This window comes from Lampetra planeri, unplaced genomic scaffold (genome assembly GCF_965212315.1).
Source record: "Lampetra planeri unplaced genomic scaffold, kcLamPlan1.2.h2 scaffold_858, whole genome shotgun sequence".
NCBI lineage: Eukaryota > Metazoa > Chordata > Hyperoartia > Petromyzontiformes > Petromyzontidae > Lampetra > Lampetra planeri.
Window position 1 is genome coordinate 1 of NW_027615680.1, and position 16,191 is coordinate 16,191.

General features: G+C 55.4%; 1 protein-coding gene across 1 annotated transcript in view; it reads right to left on the bottom strand.

The window, feature by feature from the left end:
- Positions 1–866: 866 nt before the first annotated feature.
- LOC144742110 (transportin-1-like) overlaps positions 867–16,191 on the bottom strand; it is a gene marked incomplete at its 3' end in the record, with an annotated part of 34,867 nt that continues 19,542 nt past the window's right edge. The window contains exons 7-9 of the mRNA XM_078624607.1: positions 15,436–15,594; positions 12,772–12,859; positions 867–1,217 (exon numbers count right to left, since the gene is read on the bottom strand). Coding sequence (XP_078480733.1) covers positions 867–1,217; positions 12,772–12,859; positions 15,436–15,594 — 598 coding nt within the window. The remainder of the gene's footprint in view (positions 1,218–12,771; positions 12,860–15,435; positions 15,595–16,191) is intronic.

A 16,191-nucleotide genomic window follows, 5' to 3' on the forward strand; every position in this document is an offset into this window, starting at 1 on the left:
TAGGTGAGTGTGTAGGTGAGTAGGTGAGTGTGTAGGTGAGTGTGTAGGTGAGTAGGTGAGTGTGTGGGTGAGTGTGTAGGTGAGTAGGTGAGTGTGTAGGTGAGTGTGTGGGTGAGTGTGTGGGTGAGTGTGTAGGTGAGTAGGTGAGTGTGTAGGTGAGTAGGTGAGTGTGTAGGTGAGTGTGTGGGTGAGTGTGTAGGTGAGTATGTGAGTGTGTAGGTGAGAGTGTAGGTGAGTAGGTGAGTGTGTAGGTGAGTGTGTGGGTGAGTGTGTAGGTGAGCATGTGGGTGAGTGAGTAGGTGAGTGTTTAGGTGAGTAGGTGAGTGTGTAGGTGAGTGTGTGACTGAGTGTGTAGGTGAGTGTGTAGGTGAGTAGGTGAGTGTGTAGGTGAGTGTGTAGGTGAGTATGTGAGTGTGTAGGTGAGTGTGTAGGTGAGTAGGTGAGTGTGTAGGTGAGTGTGTAGGTGAGTATGTGAGTGTGTAGGTGAGCGTGTAGGTGAGTAGGTGAGTGTGTAGGTGAGTGTGTAGGTGAGTGTAGGTGAGCGTGTGGGTGAGTGAGTGGGTGAGTGAGTAGGTGAGTGTGTAGGTGAGTGTGTAGGTGAGTGTGTGACTGAGTGTGTAGGTGAGTAGGTGAGTGTGTAGGTGAGTGTGTGGGTGAGTGTGTGACTGAGTGTGTAGGTGAGTATGTGAGTGTGTAGGTGAGTGTGTAGGTGAGTATGTGAGTGTGTAGGTGAGAGTGTGGGTGAGTGACTGAGTGAGTGTCTAAGTGTGTAGGTGAGTGTGTAGGTGAGTGTGTAGGTGAGTGTGTAGGTGAGCATGTGGGTGAGTGTTTAGGTGAGTAGGTGAGTGTGTGACTGAGTGTGTGACTGAGTGTGTAGGTGAGCGTGTGGGTGAGTGTGTAGGTGAGTGTGTAGGTGAGTGTGTAGTTGAGTAGGTGAGCGTGTAGGTGAGTGAGTGAGTGTGTAGGTGTGTAGGTGAGTGTGTAGTTGAGTAGGTGAGTGTGTAGTTGAGTAGGTGAGCGAGTAGGTGAGTGTGTAGGCGAGTGTGTAGGTGAGTAGGTGAGCGTGTAGGCGAGTGAGTAGGTGAGCGTGTGGGTGAGTGTGTGGGTGAGGAACTCACCCATCTGTATAGAGATCTCCCCGATAGCCCAGATCGCGTTGTTGCAGACCGAAATGAACTCCGGGTTCAGGTTCGTGCCCAGAATCGGCATGAAGTCCGCTGCATCACACAGAGTGATAGCCGGGTTAGCGATAGTTCACTGGCTACTCACCCACTCACTCGCCCACTCGCACACTCACTCACCCACTCGCACACTCAGTCACCCACTCACCCACTCACTCGCCCACTCGCACACTCACTCACCCACTCGCAGACTCACTCACCCACTCACTCGCACACTCAGTCACCCACCCACTCACACACTCAGTCACCCACCCACTCACTCACCCACTCACTTGCACACTCACCCACTCACTCGCCCACTCGCACACTCACTCACCCACTCGCAGACTCACTCACCCACTCGCACACTCACTCACTCACCCACTCGCACACTCACTCACTCACCCACTCACACACTCACTCACCCACCCACTCACCCGCTCACTCACCCACCCACTCACCCGCTCACCCACCCATCTATTCACCCACTCACTCACCCACCCACTCACCCACCCACCAACCCACTCACCCACCCACCCACCCACCCACTCACCCACCCACCCACCCACCCACCCACTCACCCACCCACTCACCCACTCACCCACCCACTCACCCACCCACTCACCCACCCACCCACTCACCCACCCACTCACCCACTCACTCGCACACTCACTCACCCACTCGCACACTCACTCACCCACTCGCACACTCACTCACCCACTCGCACACTCACTCACTCACCCACTCACACACTCACTCACCCACCCACTCACCCGCTCACTCACCCACCCACTCACCCGCTCACCCACCCATCTATTCACCCACTCACTCACCCACCCACTCACCCACCCACCAACCCACTCACCCACCCACCCACCCACCCACCCACCCACCCACTCACCCACCCACCCACCCACTCACCCACCCACTCACCCACTCACCCACCCACTCACCCACCCACTCACCCACCCACCCACTCACCCACCCACTCACCCACTCACTCACCCACTCACCCACCCACTCACCCACCCACTCACCCACTCACCCACCCACTCACCCACCCACCCACCCACTCACCCACCCACCCACCCACTCACCCACCCACTCACCCACTCACCCACCCACTCACCCACCCACTCACCCACCCACTCACCCACTCACCCACCCACCCACTCACCATCATCACTACCATCACTAACATGACCATCACCACAACCGCCACCATCACCATCACTAACATCACTACCATCACTAAAATCATCATCACCATCACTACCATCATCATCACCATCACTACCATCACTAACATCATCATCACCATCACTGACATAACTACCATCATCACCATCACTAACATCATCACCATCACTACCATGACAACTAAGACCACCATCACCACATGACCATCACCACATCACCATCACGTGAGTGAGCGAGTGGGTGAGCGAGTGAGTGAGCGAGTGGGTGAGCGAGTGAGTGAGAGTGGGTGAGTGAGTGAGTGTGGGTGAGTGAGTGAGAGTGGGTGAGTGGGTGAGAGTGGGTGAGTGAGAGTGGGTGAGCGAGTGAGTGAGAGTGGGTGAGTGAGTGAGAGTGGGTGAGTGAGTGAGTGTGGGTGAGTGAGTGAGAGTGGGTGAGTGAGTGGGTGGGTGAGTGAGTGGGTGGGTGAGTGGGTAGGGAGTGTGTGGGTGAGTGTGTGGGTGAGTGTGTAGGTGAGTGTGTAGATGAGTGAGTGGGTGAGTGTGTGGGTGAGTGAGTAGGTGAGTGTGTGGGTGAGTAGGTGAGTGTGTGGGTGAGTGGGTGAGTGTGTAGGTGAGTGTGTAAATGAGTGAGTGGGTGAGTGTGTGGGTGAGTGTGTGGGTGAGTGAGTAGGTGAGTGTGTGGGTGAGTGTGTGGGTGAGTGTGTGGGTGAGTGTGTAGGTGAGTGTGTAAATGAGTGGGTGAGTGAGTGAGTGTGTGGGTGAGTGGGTGAGTGTGTAGGTGAGTGTGTAAATGAGTGGGTGAGTGAGTGAGTGTGTGGGTGAGTGGGTGAGTGTGTAGGTGAGTGTGTAGGTGAGTGGGTGAGTAGGTGAGTGAGTAGATGAGCGTGTGGGTGAGTGTGTGGGTGAGTGTGTGGGTGAGTGTGTAGGTGAGTGAGTGAGTGTGTGGGTGAGTGGGTGAGTGTGTGGGTGAGTGTGTGGGTGAGTGAGTGGGTGAGTGTGTGGGTGAGTAGGTGAGTGAGTAGGTGAGTGTGTAGGTGAGTAGGTGAGTGTGTAGGTGAGTGGGTGAGTAGGTGAGTGAGTAGGTGAGTGTGTGGGTGAGTAGGTGAGTGAGTAGGTGAGTGTGTGGGTGAGTAGGTGAGTGTGTGGGTGAGTGTGTAGGTGAGTGTGTGGGTGAGTGTGTGGGTGAGTGTGTAGGTGAGTGGGTGAGTGTGTAGGTGAGTGTGTAGGTGAGTGAGTGTGTGGGTGAGTGGGTGAGTGTGTAGGTGAGTGTGTAGGTGAGTGTGTAGGTGGGTGAGTGTGTGGGTGAGTGTGTAGGTGAGTGAGTGTGTGGGTGAGTGGGTGAGCGTGTGGGTGAGTGTGTGGGTGAGTGTGTGGGTGAGTGTGTGGGTGAGTGTGTAGGTGAGTGAGTGTGTGGGTGAGTGGGTGAGTGTGTAGGTGAGTGTGTAGGTGAGTGAGTGTGTGGGTGAGTGGGTGAGCGTGTGGGTGAGTGTGTGGGTGAGTGTGTGGGTGAGTGGGTGAGTGTGTAGGTGAGTGTGTAGGTGAGTGAGTGTGTGGGTGAGTGGGTGAGTGTGTGGGTGAGTGTGTGGGTGAGTATGTGAGTGTGTAGGTGAGTGAGTGTGTGGGTGAGTGGGTGAGTGTGTGGGTGAGTGTGTAGGTGAGTGTGTAGGTGAGTGAGTGTGTGGGTGAGTGGGTGAGTGTGTAGGTGAGTGTGTAGGTGAGTGAGTGTGTGGGTGAGTGTGTGGGTGAGTGTGTGGGTGAGTGTGTAGGTGAGTGTGTGGGTGAGTGGGTGAGTGTGTAGGTGAGTGTGTAGGTGAGTGAGTGGGTGAGTGTGTAGGTGAGTGAGTGTGTGGGTGAGTGGGTGAGTGTGTAGGTGAGTGTGTGGGTGAGTGGGTGAGTGAGTAGGTGAGTGTGTGGGTGAGTAGGTGAGCGTGTGGGTGAGTGTGTGGGTGAGTGTGTAGGTGAGTGAGTGAGTGAGTAGGTGAGTGTGTGGGTGAGTAGGTGAGCGTGTGGGTGAGTGTGTGGGTGAGTGTGTGGGTGAGTGTGTAGGTGAGTGAGTGAGTGTGTAGGTGAGTGTGTGGGTGAGTGTGTGGGTGAGTGTGTAGGTGAGTGAGTGAGTGTGTAGGTGAGTGTGTGGGTGAGTGTGTAGGTGAGTGGGTGAGTGTGTAGGTGAGTGTGTGGGTGAGTGTGTAGGTGAGTGAGTGAGTGTGTAGGTGAGTGTGTGGGTGAGTGTGTAGGTGAGTGAGTGAGTGTGTAGGTGAGTGTGTAGGTGAGCGTGTAGATGAGCGAGTGGGTGAGTGTGTGGGTGAGTGTGTGGGTGAGTGTGTAGGTGAGTGAGTGTGTGGGTGAGTGGGTGAGTGTGTGGGTGAGTGTGTAGGTGAGTGAGTGTGTGGGTGAGTGGGTGAGCGTGTGGGTGAGTGTGTGGGTGAGTGTGTGGGTGAGTGTGTGGGTGAGTGTGTGGGTGAGTGTGTGGGTGAGTGTGTAGATGAGTGGGTGAGTGTGTAGGTGAGTGTGTGGGTGAGTGTGTAGATGAGTGGGTGAGTGTGTGGGTGAGTGTGTGGGTGAGTGTGTGGGTGAGTGTGTAGGTGAGTGTGTAGATGAGTGGGTGAGTGTGTGGGTGAGTGTGTAGGTGAGTGGGTGAGTGTGTGGGTGAGTGTGTGGGTGAGTGTGTGGGTGAGTGTGTAGGTGAGTGTGTAGATGAGTGGGTGAGTGTGTGGGTGAGTGTGTAGGTGAGTAGGTGAGTGTGTGGGTGAGTGTGTGGGTGAGTGAGTAGGTGAGTGTGTAGATGAGTGGGTGAGTGTGTAGGTGAGTGTGTAGGTGAGTGTGTAGGTGAGTGTGTAGGTGAGTGAGTGGGTGAGTGTGTAGGTGAGTGTGTGGGTGAGTGTGTGGGTGAGTGTGTGGGTGAGTGTGTGAGTGTGTGGGTGAGTGTGTAGGTGAGTGGGTGAGTGTGTAGGTGAGTGAGTGTGTAGGTGAGTGGGTGAGTGTGGAGGTGAGTGTGTAGGTGAGTGTGTAGGTGAGTGGGTGAGTGTGTGGGTGAGTGTGTGGGTGAGTGTGTAGGTGAGTGTGTAGGTGAGTGGGTGAGTGTGTGGGTGAGTGTGTGGGTGAGTGTGTAGGTGAGTGTGTAGGTGAGTGGGTGAGTGTGTAGATGAGTGGGTGAGTGTGTAGGTGAGTGTGTAGGTGAGTGTGTGGGTGAGTGTGTGGGTGAGTGTGGAGGTGAGTGTGTAGGTGAGTGTGTGGGTGAGTGTGTAGATGAGTGGGTGAGTGTGTGGGTGAGTGGGTGAGTGTGTAGGTGAGTGTGTGGGTGAGTGGGTGAGTGTGTAGGTGAGTGTGTGGGTGAGTGTGTGGGTGAGTGTGTAGGTGAGTGGGTGAGTGTGTGGGTGAGTGGGGTGAGTGTGTGGGTGAGTGTGTGGGTGAGTGTGTGGGTGAGTGAGTGGGTGAGTGTGTGGGTGAGTGTGTAGGTGAGTGTGTGGGTGAGTGTGTGGGTGAGTGTGTAGGTGAGTGTGTAGATGAGTGGGTGAGTGTGTGGGTGAGTGGGTGAGTGTGTAGGTGAGTGTGTGGGTGAGTGTGTGGGTGAGTGTGTAGGTGAGTGGGTGAGTGTGTGGGTGAGTGGGTGAGGTGTAGGTGAGTGGTGTGTGTGTGAGTGTGTGGTGAGTGTGAGGTGGTGGTGAGTGTGTGGGTGAGTGGGTGAGTGTGTAGAGTGAGGTGAGTGGTGGTGAGTGTGTGGGTGAGTGAATGTATAGGTGTGTAGGTGAGTGGGTGAGTGTGGAGGTGAGTGTGTAGGTGAGTGTGTAGGTGAGTGGGTGAGTGTGTAAGTGAGTGAGTGACTGAGTGAGTGTCTATGTGTGGGTGTGAGTGTGTGGGTGAGTAGGTGAGTGTGTGGGTGAGTGTGTGGGTGAGTGTGTGGGTGAGTAGCTGAGTGTGTGGGTGAGTGGGTAGGTGAGTGTGTGGGTGAGTGTGTGGGTGAGTGTGTAGATGAGTGAGTGGGTGAGTGTGTGGGTGAGTGTGTGGGTGAGTGAGTAGGTGAGTGTGTGGGTGAGTGGGTGAGTGTGTAGGTGAGTGTGTAGATGAGTGAGTGGGTGAGTGTGTGGGTGAGTGAGTGTGTGGGTGAGTAGGTGAGTGGGTAGGTGAGTGTGTGGGTGAGTGTGTGGGTGAGTGAGTGGGTGAGTGTGTGGGTGAGTGAGTGTGTGGGTGAGTAGGTGAGTGGGTAGGTGAGTGAGTGGGTGAGTGTGTGGGTGAGTGAGTGTGTGGGTGAGTGGGTGAGTGTGTAGGTGAGTGTGTAGGTGAGTGTGTGGGTGAGTAGGTGAGTGTGTGGGTGAGTGGGTGAGTGTGTGGGTGAGTGGGTGAGTGTGTAGGTGAGTGTGTAGGTGAGTGAGTGGGTGAGTGTGTGGGTGAGTGAGTAGGTGAGTGTGTGGGTGAGTGAGTAGGTGAGTGTGTAGGTGAGTGAGTGTGTGGGTGAGTGGGTGAGTGAGTAGGTGAGTGTGTGGGTGAGTGTGTGGGTGAGTGTGTGGGTGAGTGTGTAGGTGAGTGAGTGAGTGGGTGAGTGAGTAGGTGAGTGTGTGGGTGAGTGTGTGGGTGAGTGTGTGGGTGAGTGTGTAGGTGAGTGGGTGAGTGTGTAGGTGAGTGGGTGAGTGTGTAGGTGAGTGGGTGAGTGTGTAAGATGAGTGGGTGAGTGTGTAGGTGAGTGTGTAGGTGAGTGTGTAGGTGAGTGGGTGAGTGTGTAGGTGAGTGTGTAGGTGAGTGTGTAGGTGAGTGGGTGAGTGAGTAGGTGAGTGTGTAGGTGAGTGTGTGGGTGAGTGAGTGGGTGAGTGGGTGAGTGTGTAGGTGAGTGTGTAGGTGAGTGTGTAGGTGAGTGGGTGAGTGTGTAGGTGAGTGTGTAGGTGAGTGTGTAGGTGAGTGGGTGAGTGAGTAGGTGAGTGTGTAGGTGAGTGTGTAGGTGAGTGTGTAGGTGAGTGGGTGAGTGTGTAGGTGAGTGTGTAGGTGAGTGTGTAGATGAGTGGGTGAGTGTGTGGGTGAGTGTGTAGGTGAGTGTGTAGGTGAGTGGGTGAGTGTGTAGGTGAGTGGGTGAGTGTGTAGGTGAGTGTGTAGGTGAGTGTGTAGGTGAGTGGGTGAGTGTGTAGGTGAGTGTGTAGATGAGTGGGTGAGTGTGTAGGTGAGTGGGTGAGTGTGTGGGTGAGTGAGTGGGTGAGTGTGTGGGTGAGTGGGTGAGTGTGTGGATGAGTGTGTAGGTGAGTGTGTGGGTGAGTGTGTGGGTGAGTGTGTGGGTGAGTGTGTAGGTGAGTGGGTGAGTGTGTGGGTGAGTGTGTGGGTGAGTGTGTAGGTGAGTGTGTAGGTGAGTGGGTGAGTGTGTGGGTGAGTGTGTAGGTGAGTGGGTGAGTGTGTAGATGAGTGGGTGAGTGTGGAGGTGAGTGTGTAGGTGAGTGTGTAGGTGAGTGGGTGAGTGTGTGGAGGTGAGTGTGGGGTGAGTGTGTAGGTGAGTGTGTAGGTGAGTGGGTGAGTGTGTAGAGTGGGTGAGTGTGGAGGTGAGTGTGTAGGTGAGTGTGTGGGTGAGTGTGTAGGTGAGTGTGTAGGTGAGTGTGTGGGTGAGTGTGTGGGTGAGTGTGGAGGTGAGTGTGTAGGTGAGTGTGTGGGTGAGTGTGTAGATGAGTGGGTGAGTGTGTGGGTGAGTGTGTAGGTGAGTGTGTGGGTGAGTGGGTGAGTGTGTAGGTGAGTGTGTGGGTGAGTGTGTAGGTGAGTGTGTAGATGAGTGGGTGAGTGTGTGGGTGAGTGTGTGGGTGAGTGTGTGGGTGAGTGTGTAGGTGAGTGTGTAGATGAGTGGGTGAGTGTGTGGGTGAGTGGGTGAGTGTGTAGGTGAGTGTGTGGGTGAGTGTGTGGGTGAGTGTGTAGGTGAGTGGGTGAGTGTGTGGGTGAGTGGGTGAGTGTGTAGGTGAGTGTGTGGGTGAGTGTGTGGGTGAGTGTGTAGGTGAGTGGGTGAGTGTGTGGGTGAGTGGGTGAGTGTGTAGGTGAGTGTGTGGGTGAGTGTGTGGGTGAGTGAATGTATAGGTGTGTAGGTGAGTGTGTAGGTGAGTGGGTGAGTGTGTGAGTGACTGAGTGAGTGTCTATGTGTGGGTGAGTGTGTGGGTGAGTAGCTGAGTGTGTGGGTGAGTGGGTAGGTGAGTGTGTGGGTGAGTGTGTGGGTGAGTGTGTGGGTGAGTGTGTGGGTGAGTAGCTGAGTGTGTGGGTGAGTGGGTAGGTGAGTGTGTGGGTGAGTGTGTAGATGAGTGAGTGGGTGAGTGTGTGGGTGAGTGTGTGGTGAGTGAGTAGGTGAGTGTGTGGGTGAGTAGGTGAGTGTGTGGGTGAGTGGGTGAGTGTGTAGGTGAGTGAGTGGGTGAGTGTGTGGGTGAGTGAGTGTGTGGGTGAGTAGGTGAGTGTGTGGGTGAGTGGGTGAGTGTGTGGGTGAGTGGGTAAGTGTGTAGATGAGTGAGTGGGTGAGTGTGTGGGTGAGTGAGTAGGTGAGTGTGTGGGTGAGTGAGTAGGTGAGTGTGTAGGTGAGTGAGTGTGTGGGTGAGTGGGTGAGTGAGTAGGTGAGTGTGTGGGTGAGTGTGTGGGTGAGTGTGTGGGTGAGTGTGTAGGTGAGTGAGTGAGTGTGTGGGTGAGTGGGTGAGTGTGTAGGTGAGTGTGTAGGTGAGTGGGTGAGTAGGTGAGTGAGTAGGTGAGTGTGTGGGTGAGTAGGTGAGCGTGTGGGTGAGTGTGTGGGTGAGTGTGTAGGTGAGTGAGTGAGTGTGTAGGTGAGTGGGTGAGTAGGTGAGTGAGTAGGTGAGTGTGTGGGTGAGTAGGTGAGTGAGTAGGTGAGTGTGTGGGTGAGTAGGTGAGTGTGTGGGTGAGTGTGTAGGTGAGTGTGTGGGTGAGTGTGTGGGTGAGTGTGTAGGTGAGTGGGTGAGTGTGTAGGTGAGTGTGTAGGTGAGTGAGTGTGTGGGTGAGTGGGTGAGTGTGTAGGTGAGTGTGTAGGTGAGTGTGTAGGTGAGTGAGTGTGTGGGTGAGTGGGTGAGTGTGTAGGTGAGTGTGTAGGTGAGTGAGTGTGTGGGTGAGTGTGTGGGTGAGTGTGTAGGTGAGTGAGTGTGTGGGTGAGTGGGTGAGCGTGTGGGTGAGTGTGTGGGTGAGTGTGTGGGTGAGTGTGTAGGTGAGTGAGTGTGTGGGTGAGTGGGTGAGTGTGTAGGTGAGTGTGTAGGTGAGTGAGTGTGTGGGTGAGTGGGTGAGCGTGTGGGTGAGTGTGTGGGTGAGTGTGTGGGTGAGTGTGTAGGTGAGTGAGTGTGTGGGTGAGTGGGTGAGTGTGTAGGTGAGTGTGTAGGTGAGTGTGTAGGTGAGTGAGTGTGTGGGTGAGTGGGTGAGCGTGTGGGTGAGTGTGTGGGTGAGTGTGTGGGTGAGTGTGTAGGTGAGTGAGTGTGTGGGTGAGTGGGTGAGTGTGTAGGTGAGTGTGTGGGTGAGTGGGTGAGCGTGTGGGTGAGTGTGTGGGTGAGTGTGTGGGTGAGTGTGTAGGTGAGTGAGTGTGTGGGTGAGTGGGTGAGTGTGTAGGTGAGTGTGTGGGTGAGTGGGTGAGTGAGTAGGTGAGTGTGTGGGTGAGTAGGTGAGCGTGTGGGTGAGTGTGTGGGTGAGTGTGTGGGTGAGTGTGTGAGTGAGTGAGTGTGTAGGTGAGTGTGTGGGTGAGTGTGTAGGTGAGTGGGTGAGTGTGTAGGTGAGCGTGTAGATGAGTGAGTGGGTGAGCGTGTGGGTGAGTGTGTGGGTGAGTGTGTGGGTGAGTGTGTAGGTGAGTGGGTGAGTGTGTAGGTGAGTGTGTGGGTGAGTGGGTGAGTGAGTAGGTGAGTGTGTGGGTGAGTGTGTGGGTGAGTAGGTGAGCGTGTGGGTGAGTGTGTGGGTGAGTGTGTGGGTGAGTGTGTAGGTGAGTGAGTGAGTGTGTAGGTGAGTGTGTGGGTGAGTGTGTGGGTGAGTAGGTGAGCGTGTGGGTGAGTGTGTGGGTGAGTGTGTGGGTGAGTGTGTAGGTGAGTGAGTGAGTGAGTAGGTGAGTGTGTGGGTGAGTGTGTGGGTGAGTAGGTGAGTGTGTGGGTGAGTGTGTGGTGAGTAGGTGAGCGTGTAGATGAGTGTGTGGGTGAGCGTGTGGGTGAGTGTGTGGGTGAGTGTGTAGGTGAGTGTGTAGGTGAGTGAGTGTGTGGGTGAGTGGGTGAGTGTGTAGGTGAGTGAGTGAGTGTGTGGGTGAGCGTGTGGGTGAGTGTGTGGGTGAGTGTGTGGGTGAGTGTGTAGGTGAGTGAGTGGGTGAGTGTGTAGGTGAGTGAGTGAGTGTGTGGGTGAGCGTGTGGGTGAGTGTGTGGTGAGCGTGTGGGTGAGTGTGTAGATGAGTGAGTGGGTGAGTGTGTAGGTGAGTGAGTGAGTGTGTGGGTGAGCGTGTGGGTGAGTGTGTGGGTGAGTGTGTGGGTGAGTGTGTGGGTGAGTGTGTAGGTGAGTGAGTGAGTGGGTGAGTGTGTAGGTGAGTGAGTGGGTGAGTGTGTGGGTGAGTGAGTAGGTGAGTGTGTGGGTGAGTGTGTAGGTGAGTGTGTAGGTGAGTGAGTGTGTGGGTGAGTGGGTGAGTGTGTAGGTGAGTGAGTGAGTGTGTGGGTGAGTGTGTGGGTGAGTGTGTAGGTGAGTGGTGAGTGTGTAGATGAGTGAGTGGGTGAGTGTGTGGGTGAGTGAGTAGGTGAGTGTGTGGGTGAGTGTGTGGGTGAGTGTGTAGGTGAGTGTGTGGGTGAGTAGGTGAGTGTGTGGGTGAGTGAGTAGGTGAGCGTGTGGGTGAGTGTGTGGGTGAGTGTGTGGGTGAGTGGTGAGTGTGTAGGTGAGTGAGTAGGTGAGCGTGTGGGTGAGTGTGTGGGTGAGTGTGTGGGTGAGTGTGTGGGTGAGTGTGTAGGTGAGTGTGTAGGTGAGTGAGTGTGTGGGTGAGTGAGTGGGTGAGTGTGTGGGTGAGTGTGTAGGTGAGTGTGTAGGTGAGTGAGTGTGTGGGTGAGTGTGTGGGTGAGTGTGTGGGTGAGTGGGTGAGTGTGTAGGTGAGTGAGTGGGTGAGTGGGTGAGTGTGTAGGTGAGTGTGTGGGTGAGTGTGTGGGTGAGTAGGTGAGCGTGTGGGTGAGTGTGTGGGTGAGTGTGTGGGTGAGTGAGTGAGTGGGTGAGTGTGTAGATGAGTGAGTGGGTGAGTGTGTGGGTGAGTGTGTGGGTGAGTGAGTGAGTGGGTGAGTGAGTGGGTGAGTGTGTGGGTGAGTGTGTGGGTGAGTGAGTGGGTGAGTGTGTAGGTGAGCGTGTGGGTGAGTGTGTAGATGAGTGAGTGGGTGAGTGTGTGGGTGAGTGTGTGGGTGAGTGAGTGAGTGGGTGAGTGAGTGGGTGAGTGTGTGGGTGAGTGTGTGGGTGAGTGAGTGGGTGAGTGTGTGGGTGAGTGTGTAGATGAGTGAGTGGGTGAGTGTGTGGGTGAGTGTGTGGGTGAGTGTGTGAGTGAGTGAGTGGGTGAGTGTGTGGGTGAGTGAGTGTGTGGGTGAGTGGGTGAGTGTGTAGGTGAGTGGGTGAGTGTGTGGGTGAGTGTGTGAGTGGGTGAGTGTGTGGGTGAGTGAGTGTGTGGGTGAGTGGGTGAGTGTGTAGGTGAGTGGGTGAGTGTGTAGGTGAGTGTGTAGATGAGTGAGTGGGTGAGTGTGTGGGTGAGTGGGTGAGTGTGTGGGTGAGTGTGTGGGTGAGTGTGTGGGTGAGTGTGTGGGTGAGTGTGTAGGTGAGAGTGGGTGAGTGTGTAGGTGAGTGAGTAGGTGAGTGTGTAGGTGAGTGTGTGGGTGAGTGTGTGGGTGAGTGTGTGGGTGAGTGTGTAGGTGAGTGAGTGGGTGAGTGTGTAGGTGAGTGTGTAGGTGAGTGTGTGGGTGAGTGTGTGGGTGAGCGTGTGGGTGAGCGTGTGGGTGAGTGAGTGGGTGAGTGTGTGGGTGAGTGTGTAGGTGAGTGTGTGGGTGAGTAGGTGAGTGTGTAGGTGAGTGTGTGGGTGAGTGTGTAGGTGAGTGTGTGGGTGAGTGTGTGGGTGAGCGTGTGGGTGAGCGTGTGGGTGAGTGAGTGGGTGAGTGTGTGGGTGAGTGTGTAGGTGAGTGTGTGGGTGAGTAGGTGAGCGTGTGGGTGAGTGTGTGGGTGAGTGAGTGAGTGGGTGAGTGAGTGGGTGAGTGTGTGGGTGAGTGAGTGTGTGGGTGAGTGAGTGGGTGAGTGGGTGAGTGAGTGAGTGGGTGAGTGAGTGAGTGGGTGTGTAGGTGAGTGAGTGAGTGTGTGGGTGAGTGTGTGGGTGAGTGTGTAGGTGAGTGAGTGAGTGTGTGGGTGAGTGAGTGGGTGAGTGAGTGAGTGGGTGAGTGAGTGGGTGAGTGTGTGAGTGAGTGAGTGGGTGAGTGAGTGGGTGAGTGACTCACCGATGCAAGGCTTCACATGTTGGAAACAGGCCTTGGTGAGATCTCCCAGCAGAGCAAATGAACTTTGCCGAACCTCAGGCATTTTGTCCTGCGCCACAGAGAGACACACAGAGATAGACACATCTACATAGACACACACACACCTACACAGACACACACACACAGATATAGACACATCTACATAGACACACACACCTACACAGACACTCCTACACAGACACACACACAGAGATAGACACATCTACATAGACACACACCTAGACACACACCTACATAGACACACACCTACACACACACCTACATAGACACAGACATACACACAGATATAGACACATCTACATAGACACACACCTACATAGACACACACCTACACACACACCTACATAGACACAGACATACACACAGATATAGACACATCTACATAGACACACACCTACACAGACACATACACAGACACACACACACCTACACAGACACACACACACCTACACAGACACACACACACACCTACATAGACACACACCTACACAGACACACACACAGATATAGACACACCTACATAGACACACACCTAGACACACACCTACATAGACACACACACACAGATATTGACACATCTACATAGACACACACCTACACAGACAGACACACCTACACAGACACACACACCTACACAGACACACACACCTACACAGAGATACACATCTACATAGACACAGACACACACACAGAGATAGACACATCTACATAGACACACACCTACACACACACCTACACAGACACACACACACCTACACAGACACACACACACACCTACACAGACAGACACACACACACCACAGACACACACACCTACACACACACACCTACACAGACACACCTACACAGACACACACACCTACACACACCTACACAGACACACACACAGACACACACAGACACACACAGACACACCTACACAGACACACAGACACACAAACCGATGTCTCTGTCTCTCTACATCTCTCTCCCAGAGTCTAGAGCGGGTGTCCACCATCACCACCACCATCACCACCATCACCACCACATCACCCCCACCACACCACCACCATCACCACAACCACCACCACCACCACCATCACCACCACATCATCCCCACCACACCACCACCATCACCACCACCATCACATCACCCCCACCACACCATCACCACCACCATCACCATCACCACCACCACCATCACACCACCACCCCCCCCACAACCACCACCACCACATCACCCCCACCACACCATCACCACCACCACCATCACCACCACCACCACCATCACCACCACCACCACCATCACCACCATCACCACTACCACCCCCACACTACCACCATCACCACCACCACCATCACCACCCCCACACTACCACCATCACCACCCCCACATCACCACCATCACCACCATCACCACCATCACCACCATCACCACCATCACCACCATCATCATCACCACCATCATCACCACCATCATCACCACCACCATCACCACCATCATCACCACCATCATCACCAACATCACCACCACATCACCATCACCACCACCACCACCATCACCACTACCACCCCCACACCACCACCATCACCACCACCACCACCCCAACATCACCAACATCACCACCATCACCACCATCACCACCATCACCACCATCACCACCATCACCACCATCACACCACCACCACCCCCACATTACCACCATCACAACCACCACACAACCACCACACCACCATCACTACCATCATCACCATCATCACCATCACTACCACCATCACACCACCATCACTACCATCATCACCATCACCACCACCATCACACACCATCACCACCACCATCACCACCCCCATCACCTGCATGCACTGGGACATGAGCACGAGGATGGAGGAGCGAGCCACCAGCTGCTCAATGTGACCCCCGAGACCCTCACCACACACACCACCATCACTACCATCATCACCATCACCACCACCATCACACACCATCACCACCACCATCACCACCCCCATCACCTGCATGCACTGGGACATGAGCACGAGGATGGAGGAGCGAGCCACCAGTTGCTCAATGTGACCCCCGAGACCCTCGCCACACACACCACCATCACTACCATCATCACCATCACCACCACCATCACACACCATCACCACCACCATCACCACCCCCATCACCTGCATGCACTGGGACATGAGCACGAGGATGGAGGAGCGAGCCACCAGCTGCTCAATGTGACCCCCGAGACCCTCACCACACACACCACCATCACTACCATCATCACCATCACCACCACCATCACACACCATCACCACCACCATCACCACCCCCATCACCTGCATGCACTGGGACATGAGCACGAGGATGGAGGAGCGAGCCACCAGCTGCTCAATGTGACCCCCGAGACCCTCACCACACACACCACCATCACTACCATCATCACCATCACCACCACCATCACACACCATCACCACCACCATCACCACCCCCATCACCTGCATGCACTGGGACATGAGCACGAGGATGGAGGAGCGAGCCACCAGCTGCTCAATGTGACCCCCGAGACCCTCGCCACACACACCACCATCACTACCATCATCACCATCACCACCCCCATCACACACCATCACCACCATCACCACCCCCATCACCTGCATGCACTGGAACATGAGCACGAGGATGGAGGAGCGAGCCACCAGCTGCTCAATGTGACCCCCGAGACCCTCGGCGAGGCCGCTCAGCAAGTCCAGTGCCACGATCATGAAGTCCTTGTCAGGAGCCTCGCACTGCTCAGGGTGGGACAAGTGCACCTGGGGGGGGTGGGGGGGGGTGGTGGGGGGGTGGTGGTGGGGGGGGGGGGTGGTGGGGGGAGAGGGGGGAGGGTGGGGAGGTGGTGGGGGGGAGGGTGCGGGGAGGGGGGGGGAGGTGGTGGGGGGTGGTGGGGAGAGAGGGTGGTGGGGGGGAGGGTGGGTAGTGGTGGTGGGGGAGGTGGGGGGGGGGGAGAGGTGTGGGGAGAGGGTGGGGGGAGAGGGTGGTGGGGGGAGGGTGGGGGGAGAGTGGGGGGGGGAGGGTGGGGGGAGGGGGGAGAGTGGTGGGTGGGTGGTGGGGGGGGAGAGAAAAGGTATAGGGAGACTCACACACAGAGACTCACACACACACACAGAGACTCACACACACACACAGAGACTCACACACACACACAGAGACTCACACACACACACAGAGACTCACACACACACACAGAGACTCTCACACACACACACACAGAGACTCTCACACACACACACACAGACTCACACACACACACAGAGACTCACACACACACACAGAGACTCACACACACAGAGACTCACACACACAGACTCACACACACACAGAGAGACACACACACACACACACACAGAGAG